Raw genomic sequence first — 22,546 nt, forward strand, 5'->3', positions numbered from 1 at the left:
TTACACGAAAGTCAGACATATTTAGTTTGGGTGTAATCTTGGAGATAATAACGGGACGGAGGGATTACGTGGATGTTACTCCAAATTCTTCATATTAATTTATCGAGGATGTAAGAAAATTTTGTTTCGCATTTAAGATAGAGATCCTTCTCTAAAGAGATGATGTTGCACGTTACATTTTCGTGCTCATATTTTAGTTATTTGTTCTGATTTTACAGGCACTTAAGAAATGGAGAAATACCCTAGAGAGAGCACCCGGATATAGGTCCCTAGAAATAGAATGCCAACAGATAAAAAGATGCATTCAGAGTGAGGCATTTTTGCTCCCGGGATCATCTGCACCTGCGCTCAATAAAAAATCAAAACAAATACTAGAAAAATTTGAAAAATTCCATTTTTTGGCATGGTAGATAACTTGGTGCCTGATGTACGCTCCAAATTTCAAATCATTTGGAAATCTGAGTAGCTCTCGGCAAAAAAAAAAATCAAATTTGGGGTCTGTTAAATAATGTACTGTTCATATACTGCTCTGACCCAATTTGTCTTTTTTTCCGAGAGCTACTCAAATATCCAAATGCTCTGAAATTTGGAGTGCACCTCACGCACCAAATTATCTCCCTTGCACAAAAAATTTGGATTTTTTTAATGTTTTTGAATTTTGTATGAATTGTTTCTTGAGCGGGTGCAGATGAGCCCGGGCTCGGAATTGGATATTCGAATCAGGTAGCTCTAATCTGCATGAACTTTGAGCGTGCAGAAAGGCCTCGAATCAGTGGCGGCGCCAGGATTTTGAGGCTGGGTATTCATTGGCACAAAAAATTTACTCCAAATGTATTATAAAGACACCAGTACAACAATAGTAATTTTTTAATGCATCAAACCATACTAATTATACATAAACATAAAGACACCAGTACCTTTTGATTGACAGATTGATGATATCCCATTTTATTATATAACTTTGTGATCGCCTTTTTGGAAGAGATTGATGACATCCTCATCCTTTACTTGATTGAAGAATTCTCTCTCAACAAATGTAACCAAACAATTGTTCAAGTAATCATCACCCATTTTGCTCCTTAGCTTATTCTTCACATAGTTCATGGAAGAGAACACCCTTTCAACACTAGCAGTAGCTACTGGCAGAATTAATACCAACTTAAGAAGCTTGTAAACAATATAATATTGTTCATGCTTGTTTGTCTCGACAAGCATAACTGAAAACTCACACAGATTCTTCAAGTTTTGAAACCTTTCATCTCTACGCACATGAGTAACATACATGTTTAGTTGCCATGGAAGTCTTGCCAGTTCATCACTTGTGAAATCATTAGCATAAAACGTTGTAGCAAGCCTAACCAATTTCTCTTGATCATAAGCAGCAAATAGACAAAGTGGACAAAATGTTGCCATGCAAGAAAGTACATCTGTGTTTACCTCATCAAATCTGCCATTCAACTCACTAATTTGCCTACCAATGACACTCACATACATATCAACTTTGAAGCGACGGTAATTCGTTGCACCATTAAAGAAACCCCTTCTAGGCCGGCCGGCGGGAAAGTAAGGACCCTCCATATCAACAATTTTGATCTTATGCTTTGTACAAAAAGATGTGACCTTTTTGAGAAAATCATCCCATCCAGGATCAGTCCTCAAACCCTTCAAGTGATACTTTGTGATATCAACAAGCTCAATAGCATGAACAATATCTTGGTCTTGCTTTTGCAAAGCTCTACTCAACTCATCTGTGTATCCAAATATTTCTTGCATCAAGTGTGCCATGAAAAAAACTCAAATGATCAAAATGGTGTCAATATGGTTAGAGCCGCTTGCGCCTCCGCACCATGGTACTCTTTTCCAATCTTGATGAGGACTCGTCGTATTGCACCATACATACAGATGACATGGTTCACGGTTTTGAAGTGAGAGCCCCAACGTGTATCACATGGCCTTCCCAAACCCATTTCTTGATTCAGCCCACTCCCCGTTTCTACTTCTTCCAATTCCAATGCATCAATGAGTTCCTCAGCCTGAGCTATACGAAGCATTCTCATCTTTTTACAAGACATGCCAAGAGCATTTAACAAGTGTGCAAGTTGTTGAAAGAACCAAGTACAATCACCACTCTCTTTAGCAACAGCAACAAGAGTTAACTGTAGTTGATGGGCAAAACAATGAACATAGTAGGCAGAAGGAGACTCATCCATAATCAGTTTTTTTAGGCCATTAGCATTACCTTTCATGTTGCTAGCTCCATCATATCCTTGCCCACGAACCATTGCAAAGGTCAAATTGTACTTCATAAGCATTTGCTAAATTGCAGCTTTAAGTGTCAAAGAGGTAGTATCTTGAACATGAGCAAGACCAAGAAATCTTACAACCGCCCTTCTTTTCTTATCAACATAACGCAAGCAAATTGCCAACTGTTCATTTTGATACACATCACTAGACTCATCTGCAAGTATTGCAAAGTGGCCACCATCAAGTTCTTCAATGACTAATTTTGTAGTCTCTTGTGCACAACATTTTCTTAACTCATGTTGTATATCATGGTGAGTCATCTTGCAGTTCTGCGGAGCATTTTTGAGAACAACCCTATCAACCTCTTCAAAATTTCCAGCTAGCCAATTTAAAAGCTCAAGAAAATTTCCTTTATTTAGTGACTTTTCACTTTCATCATGTCCTCTAAATGCCAAGCCTTGGTGCAATAGAAATCTCAAACATTTGAGTGTCCATGTCGAACGCTGCTTATACAAAGCCTTATATCGTGAGGTGTTTGAAGCAAAAGACTCCCTAATTGATGCTTGTGGTGTAGTGAACATATCATACTTCTCTTGAGCTTCAGCATGAGCACTACTAACCTCACCTTCATGTTTCTTCAATCTCGATTTCATGTTCCAGTTCCTAAATCCATTCTTCACAAATGCATCTCCACCGGGGTATTTTGTCTTATCCTTGAACAGATAGCAAACAAAGCAGAAAGCACTATCTTTTGTCACACTATACTCAATCCATGGAAATTCTTTAAACCAAGCACGACAAAAGCGACGGTCAACTCCACTTTTATTTGTATACTCAAAGTTATGATTCTTTGGTTGACATGGCTTCATCTCAATATATCTTCTTCTTACTCTATCTTGGTCATTGACAGCATACATTGAGATGGGAATCCGCTTCCCAGGATCAGGTTCGAGTGCCTCCAAATCTGCTTCCATTGGTTCATCATCCGCATCACTTGTTTCAGCATCTTTATCAATTGGGGTTGGGGTTGCTTCTCTGCTCTCCGGTTCACATTCCGCATCCGGTGCTTGCACTAACGCCAATTGCAAATTGCTCTCAAGCTGAACATGAGAGGTACAAGTACCCGATGCAGCTACAGTCTGATTCGGTGTAGACGTTTCATCAATCTTCTTTTCTTTTGAAGCTTTTTCCCACAATGCAAGAATCCTATTGCCACCGCCAGTCCCATTCTTCTTCATCATCTACATTACAACAAAACAAGGAAGAAATTAGCATCTACAGATTAACAAAACAAGGAAGAATCCTACTCCAGCTGCAAAATTGAATCAACTAAAAAACTGAAACTCTGTTTTCTTTAATACTGTACCTAAACGCAGGGCACTGATGCAGGCGGGAGAAAGAAACTGCCGCTGGGCGCTGGACCCTGGGCTGGGCGGCGCCGCGGCGGGCGATGGGCGGCTGGGGCGGGGTGGACGGCGGACGGCGAGCGCTGGGCCGGGGCGGCGTCGCAACGATGCAGTCTGAGGGGCGGCCGGCGGACGGCGAGCACCGGCGGCGCTGAGCGGCTGAGGGCAGAGCGGGGGCGGGGCGGCGGGCGGTGACTCGGTGAGCGGGAGCAGAGATCGCTCGCGCTGGTCGCTGGGCCTGGGCGGCTAGGGCTCGAGCAGGGGAAGTGGGGATTGGGGAACGACCGAACGAGGCAACGAGCGAGAGAAGGGAGTGAGCGGTGGGCCGTGCGCGTTGCAGCTATGTATTAATTTTTTTGCGCTCAATAATGGGTATTCATACGAATACACATGAATACCCTCAGCGCCGCCAGTGCCTCGAATGATGAAAATTATCAATATGCTTCAAGGTCTGGAAAGTATTGACTTTGACATTACAAATGTGGAGACATCATCTGGATGTTTTGGAAGTACGGGTTAGTATTAAGTTTTAAAATAAATGTAGTATTCAATAAATCGATTGGTTTGCTTTCCATATATTATTGTAATGTACTTATTCATGCTTTCTGCAGATTTTGGTATGCCGAAAAAATTGATGAAGTTACGTTGCCAAGAGCTTCAGATAGCTCGTAGAGATTTTAGCAACATTATTGGCTCTGTAGTCTGCAAAGGAACAATCAAGGATGGGCCTGAGGTTTCTATTATACAATTATGTGCCCGTGAAGATCATTGGACTAGCCAAAATAATTTGTCTAGTAGGTAGCTTTCTACAGTTATATAGAGCAAAGAAAAATAATTTGTCTGGACTTCTCAAGAAACTAAATGGAGAATCTTTTAGGTTATTGATCTGGCAACGTTAAAGCATGAGAACATAGCATAGTTCATGGGATATTGCAGAGAAAGTGACCCATTTTACAGGATGGTTTTCTTTGAATGCACATCAAATGGGACCCTATATGAGCACGTACACCGTAAGGCAGCCTCTTTTGTGTATAGTTATATTCTGCCCAATTATTGCATTTTACATGGGTCGTAATTAAACTTGATCTCGATATTTTATTTCCTTTAGATGGGAAAGCAGCTCAATTATCTTGGGACAGACGAATGAAAATAGCTATCGGTATTGCCAAAGGTTTAAGGTATTTGCACAGTGAGCTGCAACCTCCATCCACTATATCGAAGTTGAACTCCAAGTCAGTTTATGTTACAGAAGATTTTACTCCCAAGGTACCATATGCGTGTATTTCCTTAATCTTCCTCGCAAGCTTATTTTTCAAGTGCATATACTATCTAAGTTGGTGCATTGACCATTTTACTTCCCCCTGGTTGTTTTCAGCTGGTTGATTTTGAATGCTGGAAAACAATGTTTTCCAAGCATTCGAAGATGCTCGGCCACTTGAATAATGAATCCTCTTTCCCTGGTCACCTGGACTTTTTGAAGGACATGCCTAGTGAAGTCCAATGCAATTCATTTGCTTTTGGAGTGATTTTGCTGGAGATCATTAGTGGACGGCTTCCTTACTGCAAGGACAACGGATATTTGGTTCACTGGGTGAGCCGATATGAATTTCCCCAACCTCAAAAATCATATATAACATGAAATGAAATGTTGAAACAACCTCTTATTGCATTTGTAGCGAAAGTTGAAACTGCTCAGTCTGATTACCTACATATTTTTGTAGGCTATCAAGTACCTCCAGCAGCCGAAGGAGATCAGTAAGCTGGTCGACCCGGAGCTGACCAACGTGAGACCTAAGGAGCTTGCTGTGATCTGCAACGTGGTGAGACGAGGCCTCGAACCCCGCCGTTCTCAGAGACTGTCATTGCAGACCATCGCAGGGGATCTAGAGAATGCCATTGGCTTATCCTTAACTCTAATGACCGGCAAACACGGAGGCGTCACCACTGCCCCCCATGACATTCACCACACAAACTGTCCAACACAATAAAACACAGAACATGGTGCAACATCATGTCAGGAAGGGAGCAGCACTGCATCTCTGAGCCCCCACACGACTAAGCCACACGGAATTGCATGGCGGCCAAGCATTATGCGAGGATCTGAGATAAACCCAAAACGCCGGCTCGCCAACTTTAGCAAGCGATTTATAAATAGAGCCAAGGAGGTGAGAAGGCAGCGTGCAAGAAATCAGTGTTAGCATTGGCGAAAATATACAATAGGTCGAGGTGAGGCGTGTGCTACAATGACAACGTGAGCTCTACCCACACAAGGAGGACTCCTTGAGGATGCGGGTCGCTGAGGGGTCGATGCCGGTCTCCAGGCCCCCATGATGATCTACATCGACGGCCGCTTGGACGGGTTGGGGTCGACGCACTGGCTCATCTCGTGCCGCAGATCACCGATAGGTCCTCGGTTCGCACGTTTGTCAGCTCCCCAATCTCTTCGGGCTGCTGGAGATACTTTATGGCCTGCAAAAAATGTGGTGAAGCAGAACGAGCAGTTTGAACTTTCTTGTGAATGGCCTCTTCAGTTGGTGATAGATTGTTTCTACGGTTCATTTTACTTTTATGCAATTTTGAGTAAGACATTTGCTGTGAATGACCTCATTATAGTGAAGTTCTGTTTTCATGCATCCTTGGACTTTTTTTTTCAAACCATGTAGGAGAGCTGCATGTCACAATTACAGAAAGAAGAAAGGGCAGAGCCCCATAATACAAACGACGAAACAGCCCCACAGTGGCGGCGCCAGGATTTTGAGGCTGGGTATTCATTGGCACAAAAAAATTACTCCAAATGTATTATAAAGACACCAGTACAACAATAGTAATTTTTTAATGCATCAAACCATACTAATTATACATAAACATAAAGACACCAGTACCTTTTGATTGACAGATTGATGATATCCCATTTTATTATATAACTTTGTGATCGCCTTTTTGGAAGAGATTGATGACATCCTCATCCTTTACTTGATTGAAGAATTCTCTCTCAACAAATGTAACCAAACAGTTGTTCAAGTAATCATCACCCATTTTGCTCCTTAGCTTATTCTTCACATAGTTCATGGAAGAGAACACCCTTTCAACACTAGCAGTAGCTACTGGCAGAATTAATACCAACTTAAGAAGCTTGTAAACAATATAATATTGTTCATGCTTGTTTGTCTCGACAAGCATAACTGAAAACTCACACAGATTCTTCAAGTTTTGAAACCTTTCATCTCTACGCACATGAGTAACATACATGTTTAGTTGCCATGGAAGTCTTGCCAGTTCATCACTTGTGAAATCATTAGCATAAAACTTTGTAGCAAGCCTAACCAATTTCTCTTGATCATAAGCAGCAAATAGACAAAGTGGACAAAATGTTGCCATGCAAGAAAGTACATCTGTGTTTACCTCATCAAATCTGCCATTCAACTCACTAATTTGCCTACCAATGACACTCACATACATATCAACTTTGAAGCGACGGTAATTCGTTGCACCATTAAAGAAACCCCTTCTAGGCTGGCCGGCGGGAAAGTAAGGACCCTCCATATCAACAATTTTGATCTTATGCTTTGTACAAAAAGATGTGACCTTTTTGAGAAAATCATCCCATCCAGGATCAGTCCTCAAACCCTTCAAGTGATACTTTGTGATATCAACAAGCTCAATAGCATGAACAATATCTTGGTCTTGCTTTTGCAAAGCTCTACTCAACTCATCTGTGTATCCAAATATTTCTTGCATCAAGTGTGCCATGAAAAAAACTCAAATGATCAAAATGGTGTCAATATGGTTAGAGCCGCTTGCGCCTCCGCACCATGGTACTCTTTTCCAATCTTGATGAGGACTCGTCGTATTGCACCATACATACAGATGACATGGTTCACGGTTTTGAAGTGAGAGCCCCAACGTGTATCACATGGCCTTCCCAAACCCATTTCCTGATTCAGCCCACACCCCGTTTCTACTTCTTCCAATTCCAATGCATCAATGAGTTCCTCAGCCTGAGCTATACGAAGCATTCTCATCTTTTTACAAGACATGCCAAGAGCATTTAACAAGTGTGCAAGTTGTTGAAAGAACCAAGTACAATCACCACTCTCTTTAGCAACAGCAACAAGAGTTAACTGTAGTTGATGGGCAAAACAATGAACATAGTAGGCAGAAGGAGACTCATCCATAATCAGTTTTTTTAGGCCATTAGCATTACCTTTCATGTTGCTAGCTCCATCATATCCTTGCCCACGAACCATTGCAAAGGTCAAATTGTACTTCATAAGCATTTGCTAAATTGCAGCTTTAAGTGTCAAAGAGGTAGTATCTTGAACATGAGCAAGACCAAGAAATCTTACAACCGCCCTTCTTTTCTTATCAACATAACGCAAGCAAATTGCCAACTGTTCATTTTGATACACATCACTAGACTCATCTGCAAGTATTGCAAAGTGGCCACCATCAAGTTCTTCAATGACTAATTTTGTAGTCTCTTGTGCACAACATTTTCTTAACTCATGTTGTATATCATGGTGAGTCATCTTGCAGTTCTGCGGAGCATTTTTGAGAACAACCCTATCAACCTCTTCAAAATTTCCAGCTAGCCAATTTAAAAGCTCAAGAAAATTTCCTTTATTTAGTGACTTTTCACTTTCATCATGTCCTCTAAATGCCAAGCCTTGGTGCAATAGAAATCTCAAACATTTGAGTGTCCATGTCGAACGCTGCTTATACAAAGCCTTATATCGTGAGGTGTTTGAAGCAAAAGACTCCCTAATTGATGCTTGTGGTGTAGTGAACATATCATACTTCTCTTGAGCTTCAGCATGAGCACTACTAACCTCACCTTCATGTTTCTTCAATCTCGATTTCATGTTCCAGTTCCTAAATCCATTCTTCACAAATGCATCTCCACCGGGGTATTTTGTCTTATCCTTGAACAGATAGCAAACAAAGCAGAAAGCACTATCTTTTGTCACACTATACTCAATCCATGGAAATTCTTTAAACCAAGCACGACAAAAGCGACGGTCAACTCCACTTTTATTTGTATACTCAAAGTTATGATTCTTTGGTTGACATGGCTTCATCTCAATATATCTTCTTCTTACTCTATCTTGGTCATTGACAGCATACATTGAGATGGGAATCCGCTTCCCAGGATCAGGTTCGAGTGCCTCCAAATCTGCTTCCATTGGTTCATCATCCGCATCACTTGTTTCAGCATCTTTATCAATTGGGGTTGGGGTTGCTTCTCTGCTCTCCGGTTCACATTCCGCATCCGGTGCTTGCACTAACGCCAATTGCAAATTGCTCTCAAGCTGAACATGAGAGGTACAAGTACCCGATGCAGCTACAGTCTGATTCGGTGTAGACGTTTCATCAATCTTCTTTTCTTTTGAAGCTTTTTCCCACAATGCAAGAATCCTATTGCCACCGCCAGTCCCATTCTTCTTCATCATCTACATTACAACAAAACAAGGAAGAAATTAGCATCTACAGATTAACAAAACAAGGAAGAATCCTACTCCAGCTGCAAAATTGAATCAACTAAAAAACTGAAACTCTGTTTTCTTTAATACTGTACCTAAACGCAGGGCACTGATGCAGGCGGGAGAAAGAAACTGCCGCTGGGCGCTGGACCCTGGGCTGGGCGGCGCCGCGGCGGGCGATGGGCGGCTGGGGCGGGGTGGACGGCGGACGGCGAGCGCTGGGCCGGGGCGGCGTCGCAACGATGCAGTCTGAGGGGCGGCCGGCGGACGGCGAGCACCGGCGGCGCTGAGCGGCTGAGGGCAGAGCGGGGGCGGGGCGGCGGGCGGTGACTCGGTGAGCGGGAGCAGAGATCGCTCGCGCTGGTCGCTGGGCCTGGGCGGCTAGGGCTCGAGCAGGGGAAGTGGGGATTGGGGAACGACCGAACGAGGCAACGAGCGAGAGAAGGGAGTGAGCGGTGGGCCGTGCGCGTTGCAGCTATGTATTAATTTTTTTGCGCTCAATAATGGGTATTCATACGAATACACATGAATACCCTCAGCGCCGCCAGTGCAGCCCCATAGTACAAACGACCGAAAAACAATAGTCTAGAAAACAATGGAAACCAGGCAACAGAAAAGAGAAACAATCATATCTGGCCCGAACTAAGAAAGCATTTCTAACCGATCATTTAAAAACATTTACAGGAGTAAAATATTGTTTTTACTCCTTTAAACCACATCTAGCCAATCCCTTATCTCCTTGGAGTGAAACTTTTACTCCACGGCCGCCCCGACTTTCAATACTCCCTCGATCATCTTTCTCCCCCGCTCGGCTGCATCCACTCCGGCCATGGCTGCGCTCCTCGTCGTTGCGAACCCGGCGGCGCTCCCCGTGCCATCCCCGGCCACGAGTAAAGGTGCAACAGGATAGAGGAACACCCACATAGAGAAGTGGCCGCCGGCTGACCACACTATGGCCGGAGTAGGAGAAGGATGAACGGAATAACCCATTGTCCCACCCAGACGAAGAAACACCCAAGCCATTGCTCATGGAGGAATAATTTTCCCACTTTGTCGCACACGCTTACGATTGCGCACGGTGAGATTCTACCAAATTGCTTTGCATCTATCCTAGGTCCTAGCTAGCTCATGAATATCATCGAGTGGTGAGAAGTAGTTGTTGGCCGTGTGGAAGGAGGGAGAAGGAAGAAGTAAGAAGAAGAAGAGGGAAAGAGGCTTCCATGGGGAAAGTAGTGGCTGCACCCACCTTCGGTGCACCCACGCAAAGAAAACATAGCGAAACATTTCAAAAAATTCTGAACATTTGTGTGAATGATCATTTTGTCTTTTTTGTAGAGAGCTCCTCGAATGTTATTTGACCGCCAAACTTTGCAAGTGTTATCACATTTGTAGATAATCATTCCCACAAAGTTTCAGATTTTTTTGAACTGTTTTGATATGTTTTCTTGCATGGTTCTACCGTGGGTGCACTGAGCTGGGGTGTAGAAAAACCACTTTCGGCTTCTATGTGGAGTCTAGCTCATTTCAGGAGTTAAGTTTAGGCGCTCGGCTTGATACCACTTTTTTTAGCGGAGCAAATATAAGAAGTTAAAGAATAAAAGTCCATATAAAGGCCTAAATTATAAGTGATCGATTGAAGATGCAATAAGACAGGATTTATATATTAAAAGTCCCGTCTCTCGTTTTATGTAACAGCCTCCGTATGGTTGCTTACGATGGATTGGCACAGCCGGCAGAACTCACGCGAGCGAGAGCACCTGTCCAAGGTTCAGAATGCGCTGGAGTCAGTGTAGCACTTGCTTGCTCGCTTATCTATTCCAAGCTTGAGGAAAATATTTTTTGCCGGCACTCACATCTCCGATGCATGTTTTGGACCATGCCAGCCCCAGATTTATCATCTTTGATGCTCCGTGGCCATACGTTTGACTCAGCTGCCGGCCTTTTGATGCTCCCACTCGGTGTGTAGTATGACCTGCAGGCCGGGCAGAAAAAAGTACCCGGCCTTATCCAGTGCCCAGCCACCAAATCTTCAAACTTGCACATGATTGGAAAGTTCTCTTGCTGTTTTTAAGCTAATTAGAAGCTCTTAACATTCTCCTCTCGGCCGAGCACACCCCTTGTAGCCCGGCCGGCTCCTTAATTAACTCTGCCGAAGCACACGGCATTCTCCTCTCGCAGGCACATCATTGAGGCTGTCTTCCTCCTTCCTCCTTCCTCCTCCTGCTGCGTCAACCTGCTCTAACGGACTGGCCGGCGCATCGTATTTCGTATCCGAACTTCCATTGAAGGTTTAATCTTTTCCGCTAACTCAAAATATTCCTTGGCCCGCCGTTTGCTACTGCTTGTTGGAGAAATATTTGCAGTTTACTCTTCCAAAACCATCGTCTAAGGTACTGCTCCACTCTATGTATTGGCTAAAACTGGGAGTATCTTTCGCAAGGTTGCACATCTTTTGAGTATATTATGATAACGAATTTTGGCTTAAATTAGGAGCATCTTTCGCAAGATGTTTAGGTTGCACATCTTTTCAGTATATTATGATAACGAGCTCTGGCTTAAATTAGGAGTATCTTTTGCAAGATGTGTTTAGGTTGCACATCTTTTGAGTATATTATGATAACGAGTTTTGGCTTAAATTAGAAGTATCTTTCGAAAGATTTTTTGGTTGCACATCTTTATACTTGTAACCGACGATGGTGCTTCTCATTTGTGTAGTACAAATAGTCAAGTAAACCGCAACGTCACTAGAGGCAATGGTGACATACAAGTTGGTGGTGGAGGTGGCAAGTGCGCGTGGACTGTCCCCCAAGTACGGTAAAGGATCTGCCAGCGCGTGTGTAGATCTCAAATTTGACGGCCAACGCTTCTGCACGCTGGTCATAGTGGGGGTAACATAAATAGTATCATGTACTTAGGACTAACGAACATGCTTATGTGGCAGGCAATTAAAAAAGAGAGAGATGGTTATAATAACATTGGTAGATATCGTAACATAATAAATATGGTGCTACTATGTGTCATGCATGGCAATAAATGAGACCAACTATGATACTAATGTATAATACTATGCACTATAGAGGTAGTAATATAGACTAGTAACATATGCATGTTACTAGTCTAAGTTACGCCCCACTATGACCAGCCTTAAGGAGAAGACACTGGACCCAGTGTGGAATGAGCGCTTTTGCTTCGACGTGTCTTATCCATCACGTCTTTCTGAGAGCATCTCCAGCCGCGCTCTCAAGAAGGCCCCCCAGACGATTTTTCGGCTGCCGGCGTCAAAAAATCGGCCCAGTCGCGCCCCCAAGGGCCCAGTTTTCGCCGGCTCGGGCCGAAATTGGCGCCGGCGGACCCAACCCGAACCCGGCGCACTGGGGGTCGCTCGGGGGCGCCGGGCGAATCGTTTTTGGCGCGAAGAGCCGCGGGCCAGTCGCGTCAGCGACTCGACTCTCTTCTCGCCGCTTCGTCGTCCTCATCGCCTCGTTTCCCGCGGCGAATCAATGCCAAAGCTGCGCGCTGCCGCGCCAGTCAGCCTCCATTGATGCCTCACGGGCAGCGCAGTGAAGGCCGGGCGACGCGCGTCCCCTCGGCCGCCACGCCATCAAGCCACGCGTAACGCTGCCGTCACGCCGAGCAGCTCGAGGCCACCAACGGCGTCGTGCCCTCCGGCAGGCTCAACTCCGAGGGCCGGCGCCGGTGGTGGGGCGTGCCCGGCTGCACGTTGGAGGCCGTCCTCGAGTACATCGAGGGCGGCAACACGCCGCGCCTCGAGTACCCCGCTCTCCCGTCCTTCTCACGCCGCCGTGGAAGCTCCTGGACGCCGAGGCACATGGAGCGGCCCGGAGCGTCCTCCTCCTCGTCCGGCCGCTCGTCGGGCTCTCCCTGCCTCCGCCCCAGGACATGCCTGTCAGCGCGCGCACCCGCAGCTCTGGCGTCCGCATCGGCGACTCCCCCCCCCCCTCCCACCGGCCGCTTCGTCCTCGTCGAGCCCAAGCCGGAGCCCGGCGTCCCCGCGGAGTACGAGGAGATAACCCGGCGCGGCTTCTCCGATGAGGACGCCCTGCGGTGGGCGCGGGACGACTACCTCCGCGACGAGATGGTCCGGTAGCGCCGGGCCCTGGAGGAGATCGCCGCCCGCAAGCGTGGGCGCGAGGACGAGCACGGCATCGTGGTCCTCGACAGCGACGACGACGATGACGCCCCCGGATCGTCCAACCCGCCGCGCCAACCGGAGGAGAGATGCAGCAGGGACGGCGGCGGCGGAGACGACGACGACAACGACGGTGGCGACTACATGCGGTTCTACCGCCTCCTCGGCATGTAGAACTGCAAAGGCAGGCGGCGGGCGGCGAGGTAGACGGCGAGATAGACGGCGAGGAGCGGCGATGGAGACGGCGGGGGCAGCCCGTGCTAGTTTTTTTTTTTAAATATGTTTAAATTTGAACGAACTCGCTGATATTTGCGTTAAATTTGAGCCGTGTTTGCGCCGTATTTGACTTTTTTTTTAAAACGTGGGCGTCGCGACTGGGAGACATCACGCCTGCAGTGCGCGGTTTAGCGCTGGTGCACCCCCAGGGGGCGATTTTTAGCCTTTCCTAGGAGGCCAACGGCTGAAGATGCTTTGAGCTAGCTCTTGATACATACGTTTACAATGTCGGAAAATCTAAAACGGCTCTAGGTCCTTCGAGTTCGACCTCAGGAAGGTCAGAATCAACGGGACCTCATTGGTGCCCGCCCATTACGCCGTTTTCATGCATCATGTGCTCAAGAAGCGCCGGATGCGGTCGCATGCGAAAGGGACATTGGTTCTCAGAGTATACATCATCGCTTCACACCCTTTTGAACCGATAGGTAGTAGTTTTTTTTTTTTTTTTGCGGGGGCGATAGGTAGTAGTTTGAATAGCCTAGAAAGCATATTACAAGATCAGAGTTCAAAACCGTGCAGTGTGCCACTACAATATTTGAAAGAGATCACAAATAACTTCTCTCGTGAGCGAATACTTGGCCAAGGTGGTGCTGGCGTAGTATATAAGGTAAAATTATAGCATATCTTTTCTATTGTTTGAAATTTATCTTTGTGCGCCTTTCAAATATATTTAACTATACTAGTTCCCAAAACCTCATGTCCTTGCATAGTAATTAATAGGACATCAACTTTAACCAGGGAGTGCAGCAAAATGGGAACATGATTGCTGTGAAGAAGATTGTATCAACATTAATGTCAGGCCTGCAGGAGCAGTTTGAGGATGAAGTTTATCATCTTATGACGCTTAAGCACCCCAATACAGTGTGATGTGTAGGCTACTGCTATGAAATACAGAATGTATGTCTAGAGTACAATGGGAAATATGTTTTTGCAGAGCAGGCGGAAAGGTTGATTTGCTTGGAATATTTGCCAAAAGGAAGTCTTAATAGCCATCTATGAGGTATCACATTCAATATGAGATGTTCTTTCTGTGTACAGTATGTGTGAGAGGGAAAAAACTTAAAAGGAAAAAAAATGTAAGCGTACTGCAATTGGGTTGAGCTAATGCTGCTATGATACACACGTGTGTGAGGAATAGTAGCGGGTCGCAAGGATGAACAGTGTACATATGAATAGCATTTCCTGTTTCTTTTTTTATATATAAACACAGAAAAGAAAAGAAAATCAAAATAAACAAATGTAATAAAACTGCTATGTAGGCCTATAATATAACAAAATTTTCAGAAAATACAGAGAATAATATGAACAATTTTTTAAGTTCAAATAAGCTTCACAATAATTCATATGACGCAAACAGTTGTATTGTTGCATTTAAAGCCAAAAAAGTTATTTTTAAAATACCAAAATAATTTCAAGTTTATTTTATTCTAGTTATTTCTTGGAAGGAATCATTGTACCTCATTTCAGTATTTTTATTTATCAGAAAAAATGAATTTTAATAAAACCAAATAACTCATAATTGGGTTTGAATTTGAATTTCAGACCACTTTCAAATCTTTTCTGTTTTCCCTTATTCAAATATATTTCAATTGTTTCTGAAAATTTGAAGGGTCACATTCCTTCTCTCTTTTGAATAAGTTTCTAGAGGATTTGAACTTCAAAACTCCATTTCAACTAAAAAAAGTGAATTTTTCAAAAGGAACTAAAGGGCTTTCAAATACGTTCTTTAAACTTCCAACTCTCTTTCTTATAATTTGAAGAAGTCATTTTATCTTCTCTCATGAAACTCATTGAGTTGCATAAAGTTCCTGAATTTGAAATATTTTCAAATGGAATCCAAATCTTTTCAAAAACCCAATTTCATTTCTTTGATGGAAGAATTCATGTCATCTTCACTCTAGGGTTTTGTGTTTGAACTGAATTTGAATTCATAGAGATCAAATGAAAAAATGAAAGTTTTGGGAAAGCTCTTTTATTGTCTCTCATTCAATTTCCAAAAGTTTCAAATTTTCACTCAATTTCACACAATCAATCACTCAACAATCAAACAAGAAATCAATAATATTTATTTAATATAACATTCCAAAAATTAGAAATGTTGGAATGTTACACCTTGTGAAGGATTTCTGCTTTGTTGTGGGAGCACAATTTTGTTTTATCTATGTGGAATCTACAGTCTGCGAGCACATATTAGTTCACTTCCGGAGCATAACTTTTGTCTGAAAAAACGTTCGTCAAAACTTATCAACGTGTGAACTAATTTTAAAAATCTTGGATGCAATGCTAAAAAGGTTTGTAATTTAAGTGCACGATTCACTAGATATTTGATGTTAAATTGACGGATCTAAGAAAACATTAATACTATCCTAAAAAAAGACCACAAAGCAATTCCGTTATGACGTTTTTTATGGCAAGTTTAGTTATCCGAGAATGACAATTTTAGTTGTGAACCATGATAACTTTTTGTTTGGATGTCAAGTTTTAGATTTTTTAGGTTTGTTTTTTATGGCAATTTTAGTGTAAAAACCATCAAAATGGTCTTACCTCATGCTACATATACCTGGCCACAGGATACCTGGCCCGGCTGACCCGGCCCGGGCTTACCCACGGGTCGGGCTTGGGCCTGAGTTTTGAGCCCGAAGCACATATTGGGGCGGGCCTAGGCTTGGGTATTTGGTGTTTTAAAGAAAGGGCCTGGCCTGAGGCCCAGCGGCTTTTTCTCTGACGGGCTGGGTTTGGGCCTGAAAACCAGGCCCGATGACCGAGCTGGGCTGGGCCCAGGCATAGGTTTTCTGCCTCGGGCTTGGTTAGGCCCGGCCCGGCCCAACGGATGGCCAGGTATACCACACGACACTTATCATTTGAGAAAAGAAAATTGCCTCAAAAAAAATTTGAGAAAAGAAAAAACCCATCAATACTGAATCTGGGATAACATTTCCAAGGCCACACATGTGTCACACTTTTGGCCGCAATGCACCCCATCGTCTCCGGCACCGCCGCCGCCGCCAGAAATCGAGGCACACCGACTCCAGCAACCTCCTCCAGTCCTTGAGCGCCGTCCCCTACCTCCTCCCACGGAATCGAGCCCCCATCAGCCGAGTGTCTCCCCCGACCTGCTTCGGCCGCCGGTTTTGACCCTCACCGCTTCCGGCCTTGGTAATCTACCGCCGGATTTGACTCTGTAGATCCACCCCAGTGTAAGCTTTCATTTCCATGCGTATTATTAGTGACCGCTATTCAGCTAATGGTGCAGCAACTTGCAGCAGCCTCTAATGGCGGATCCGGTGACTGCTGCTGCTGCTGCCATAGGATGGGGCCTGAAAGCCGTAGGCTGGGTCGCCTCGCCGGTCATCTCCGACCTTTTCAAGAAATGCTCCTCCTTCGTCAGCTTTGACACATCGGAGAAGCTGAGAAAACTTGAGCCGAAGATTTTTCTGCTGGAGCGGGTGATGGAGATGATGGCGGAGAGCCCTCACAGGGTTCGTCTCCAGCAGCTGTTCGAGGACCTCAAGACTGCTTTCTACGAAGCCGAAGACATCTTGGATGATGTTGAGTATCATCGCCTCAAGAAGGAGGTCCAAGATTACGAGCTCACCTCAGACGGGCCTCCAAGTACCATGGATTTGCTGAAGCACAAGGTCCAGTCCCTGGCCGTCTCCCCCCTAACAAATAAGGTCGTTTGCCATCCTCAAGCTCTTCTGTTTTCAGATTTCTCTCTCGCCCTCAAAACTTATCGTGTATAAAATGTTCCAAACTTGTTCTTTTACTGAACCACTGCTCCCACTGAAGTATAACTACGTGTTGAGTTGTTAGTGACACTTAGGTCGGGCTATCAAATCTTAGAAAAATCAGGTTCTTTCCTCTTTTGATGCATTACAGCTTTTTGGAAAATCCACTTAATCTGTGACAAGCGAGAGTACTAGTCAGAGGCTTAAAGCATACAAGGAAGGACAAAATGGATAAAAATGAGCGTTGGCACAGCTGACCGAGGCAAGTGGCACTCAGCTTTTAGCTTGCGGATATGTTGGCGGGATGCCAGAGATTTCCCCCAAAATGTGTTAGCACTACCTATTTCCGTTATTAAGCGTGGATCCTTGCCTGTGATTTTGTTTTGCAGGAGACTGGTATGTCCAAAAAGCAATTAAAACGGAGCCTGGAGAAAATAGAAAAGGTTATAAATGAAGCACACCAAATTTTGGAATGGCTGAACTTGCCCACTGTAAATAAGGGACAGCCTAGTGCAGCCAATGCATGAACCACTGCAACTTCCCCAGTAAAGGTAATTGGTCGAGATGAGGATCGTGACAAGATCATAGAAATGCTTCATCAGAATGCCAGTCATGGTAAGACAAACATGAATAGCAGTCTATGTTATTCTGTTGTTGGAATTCATGGCATAGCTGGATCTGGGAAATCAACCCTTGCACAGTTTGTTTTTGCCCAGGAAGAAAAAGACAAGCTAGCCGAAAAAGATGGCCATTTTGACATTCTATTATGGGTTCATGTCTCTCAAAAACCTAGCATCGAGGCCATTTACAGGCGAATGTTTGAGGCAATTGAAGGATATGATTGTGAACTTAATAGTCTTGATAGGCTACAACAAGAACTGAAGGATATCCTGACTAGCAAAAGGTTTTTCTTGGTACTAGATGATGTCTGGTGCAACAAGGATGTTGGCGAGCAGAATCTGCCACAATTACTTTCTCCATTCAAGATTGGAAAGAGAGGAAGCAAGATCCTAGCGACAAGTCGAAATGTAGATGCCTTCTCGGATCTTGGTCCTGATGTGAGATGTGCCAATTTTCCAATTAGTGACTTGGGTGATAGTATGTTCCTTGAGCTATTCATGTACCATGCACTTGGAGATAGGCACGCAGACGATGGAGTTGGGAGCACACTCTGGAATATCGGGGTTCACATTGCAAAAAAGCTTAAGAGGTCACCTCTAGCAGCCAGTACAGTGGGAGGACAACTACGTAAAAGAAAAAATGTTGAGTTTTGGAGAAGAGCTAGAGATCGGGACTTACTGAACGAGACGATGGGAGCTCTATCATGGAGCTACCAGCATCTTAATGAGCAGATTAGACAATGCTTTGCTTACTGTAGTATGTTCCCCAGAGGGCATCATTTCAGACCTAATGTGTTACTTAAGTTGTGGGTGGCAGAAGGGTTTATAAGAAGTACTAATGCAGGTAAGGAAATGGAAGATGTTGGTCAGGATTACTTTGATGAACTTGTGTCAATCTCATTTCTGCAATATGGGGGAAAGGAGTCCTGCGGTGAGGACTACTATTTAATGCATGATCTGATGTATGATTTAGCAGAGAGGATCGCTGGACACGATTGCTTTAGAATTGAGGATGGATGGACAGGAGAAATTCCTCCAGGTGTTCGCCATCTTTTTATTGATACTTATAATGGGGAGAAGCTTGCCATGAAGATTTTTCAACTGGAAAATTTACGCACTCTCATCATTAAAGTTATCAAATTATGGACACCACGTGATGAAGAAGTTTTCAAGAATATAATCATGAGGCTGCAAAAATTGCGGGTACTGAACGTGACTTTTGGTTTGACTTGGCATGTCAATTTCTTAGAACCTATTGGTGTCAAGCATATACGTCACCTTACTTACAGGATCGGCAAATCACATGGTCTCATTTTACCAAGGACCTTTAAAAAACTTCACCACATTCAGACACTTGATTTTGGTAATTGCAAACGTCTTTCGCTCTCCAAAGATGAAGTTGGGATTAATTTGGTTAGCTTGCGGCATGTAGGGAATGCCAGCATTTTGAAGTTGGTGAACATTGCCAGGTCGACATCACTCCAAGAGTTAGGACCATACTTCACAGTAAGTAAGGAAAGAGGTTGCAATATAAAACATCTGAGGGATCTAAACCAGCTTCGTGGCCGTCTGCGCATTAGAGGTGTTGAAAATGTTAAAAGCAGTGAGGAAGCTCTTGAAGCCAAGCTAGCTGATAAGGAGCGACTCACCGAGCTAGAACTATGCTGGGATTGTGATCAGGAGAGCTGCAATCCAGAAGTTGAAGTAGAGGTACTTGAGGGTCTATGCCCTCCGAAGGATCTTGAAAAACTGGAACTCTGCGGGTACAATGGAGCGAGATACCCTAATTGGATGGTGGGTAGGCAGAACGGTGGCTTAAAGTGCCTGCAAGTACTTAAGCTCTGGAAATGCAGCTTAGGGCCTGCTCCCGTTTTTGAGGTCTTCACTCTACTTCGTGTCCTCTCTCTTTCGGCATGCATCTGGGTGACCTTACCAGATAACATGGTGCGCCTGAAATCACTCGAGGAACTGTCCATTGAATTATGTCAGAATATCCAGTCTCTTCCAGCCCTGCCCCACTCACTCAAGAAACTGTCCATCAAATATTGTAAGAATATTCGGTCTCTTCCAGTACTGCCCCAGTCCCTTGAGGAATTGTCCATCGATTATTGCCCGAATATTCAGTCTCTTCCAGTGCTGCCCCAGGCCCTCACGAAACTGTCCACTGTTGATTGCCCGAATATCCAGTCGCCTCCAGAACTGCTCCGGTCCCTTGAGGAGTTTGAAGTTTGAACTCGAGCGCTGCAATGAGGTGCTCACGAGATCGTGTGAAACAATTGGAGATCCAAACCGGCAAAAGATTCAGCACATTCAGAAGAAAAAAATTGGACCAAGTAACTGCATGAGTGATTGGGTACACCATATAGATCCCCATGATGCTTACTTTTCCTATTGTGTATTCTGGAAAATTTCGCTATGTAGGTTCCATAAGTACGAGCCATTACTAGTTCTGCTTATGCATCTTAAATTCCTTGGCTTAACCTGCCAAAAAACCAGCTGTACAGTTTGATGACAATGTTTCCAGCATCTGAATTCTGAACACGTGGGACGTCTGGGCGCATCTGCTTGGTTCTTTGATACCGGGTTACCTGGGACTGAAGGGTGCTGTCTACCGATCCTGTCATACAGCAAGAACGGTGCAGAATGCCATGTCCGAAGTTGATGAACAGTGAAACTACTCGTTTCCTATTGTTTGCGAAATCGTTGAATGTTAAGTGCTGAATTTATGTATTGCGCATGGATTTTTAAAATATGGGACGACGAACAATAGTTTCCTGTATTGTAATATCTTGCAGTGCTGAACCCTGAATTGACTAGTTCCCTATGGTTTGTAATAGTGTGGAATGATGAACGCCGAATTTATACATTTCCTGAAGTTTGTGGTAATTTCCAGTTATGCTGTGAGCAAGCCTGATTCGCAAAAAAGGTAAAAATAAATGACGTGAGCATGCCTGAATTTGATAAGATTGTGCTGGTCGTTTGGGTATGAAGGAATGGCTGTGTTTTCTGTTCGTCTCAACTCTCAACTCTCAAGAGATATGTTTGATGATTTGCAGTAGATGGTTGCTGGGAGTGATTTTCTTTACTGTTTTTAATGAATACATATGGTACACGATTGTCTCGCTGAAGTAAATCTGCGTGTCCATTCATCTTTGACAAGCGACCGTATTGCCTGACACTGCTTACGCTTCTCGGCGCAACGCTACCCGGGGCGCAGGATGTTGGGCGACAATTCAAACTCCCCTGCTTTGTCCCTAGATTTACAACCGAATTGGGGGATTCCTAGCGGTCCAAGTCCAAATGGGAGAACCTATTGAATCCTGTGTCTCACCACTTTGAATTATCTCAATATGTCTGTTTGCATATCATCAGAATTTATCAAGCTTAGAGTAGCTTCTTTGCGGACATATTGCAAGAACACTATTGTTAGCACTATACATCCAAGATCATGCAATGATTCAGAGGACTTGCTGCCAAACCTCGCCGCGAAAACTGGCGCGGTTTGTCACAAAATCTCTGTGGAAGTGGTCACAAGGGTAATAACCAGGTAAGCACTACCTGAAGCAGTTCCATGAATGATCTTTATTTTTTCTTGAGGCAGATCTCAATGTAGTTGCAACTTGCCCGTCCAGATTGATCAGTGAGTTCAGTGCTTTCGCAGTACGGTACGGGCTAACTGTTCTCATTAAAGTAAATGAAAGAATGGCTAATAGTAGCAGCTGCTTCCAAACAAGACCTGTTTTGGATGAATAAATAAAATCACCCTTTTTTACCGACTGTATAGCCCTTTATTAGACCAGGATAGTTTCACCATCACCGATCTATCAGTTTAGACTGTAGAAGCGAGGAAATATGGGGGATACTATGAGCTAACAAATGATTAAAACCATCTTGGTTTAGTACGTAGTGCTGCCAAAAATGAATCTTGATTTAGTTGTAGCATACTAGTACTTTGCTTCCTCCACAACTTCTGATTGCTGAAAAACAACAACGTGCAGAATTGAAACAAAAATGTGCAGATATTAATAGACGCATATATGTGATGTCCATGAGAGCAATGCTCTAAGTAGCTACTATCATCATTAAGTAGGGAGTGGTTGATGGCTCTCCCTCTCACATAATACTCCACACCAAACTCACCTCACCACCCCTGTCCTCACACCCAATGGTACTAGTCGACAACACATGAGGCCAAAAGTGTAGTCTAGAGCACAGTACCCTTGTCATTACATCAGGACATCTAGGTCTAGTAACTACAACACATCAGGCCAAGGTGCTCTGGTTGATTCTGACTCTAGTACTCCATCGCACTGTTCTTCCAGCAATTTCTTTTCCCTTCCTAGCTACTAGGAGCTGGACAAAAACTGCAAGGAAGAAAAAGTTGCAGTAGATCTTGAGATTTTCTGTCTGATTTTTGCTTTGTATGTTTGTATGGATATTGGATAGGCTTCAGTTGCAAGGCAGAGCAAACAGTCCTCAGTGCCAGTTGGCCATTGTGGGATATGTGGTATGGTGCAAGTGAGTAGTGAGTATTGAGTAGAGGGACTTTGGTGTCCTTGCTTAGGAGGATCTCCTCAAAGGAAAGGAAGCTGGCTGTACTCGCTTCAGACTCACACCAGTACACACCACTGGTTGCCTGCTG

General features: G+C 44.2%; 1 protein-coding gene across 1 annotated transcript; it reads left to right on the plus strand.

The window, feature by feature from the left end:
* The first annotated feature begins 16,483 nt into the window (after nucleotides 1–16,483).
* Nucleotides 16,484–20,779, plus strand: LOC125540388 (putative disease resistance RPP13-like protein 1). The gene is given in 5 exon segments (XM_087545477.1): nucleotides 16,484–17,230; nucleotides 17,674–20,124; nucleotides 20,126–20,155; nucleotides 20,401–20,433; nucleotides 20,436–20,779. Coding segments are annotated over 5 exon segments (3,057 nt in total). The 5' UTR covers nucleotides 16,484–16,828; the 3' UTR covers nucleotides 20,577–20,779.
* Nucleotides 20,780–22,546: the final 1,767 nt, after the last annotated feature.

Source organism: Triticum urartu, chromosome 2A (genome assembly GCF_056163025.1).
Source record: "Triticum urartu cultivar PI428250 chromosome 2A, HENAU_Tu73, whole genome shotgun sequence".
NCBI classification, from domain to species: domain Eukaryota; kingdom Viridiplantae; phylum Streptophyta; class Magnoliopsida; order Poales; family Poaceae; genus Triticum; species Triticum urartu.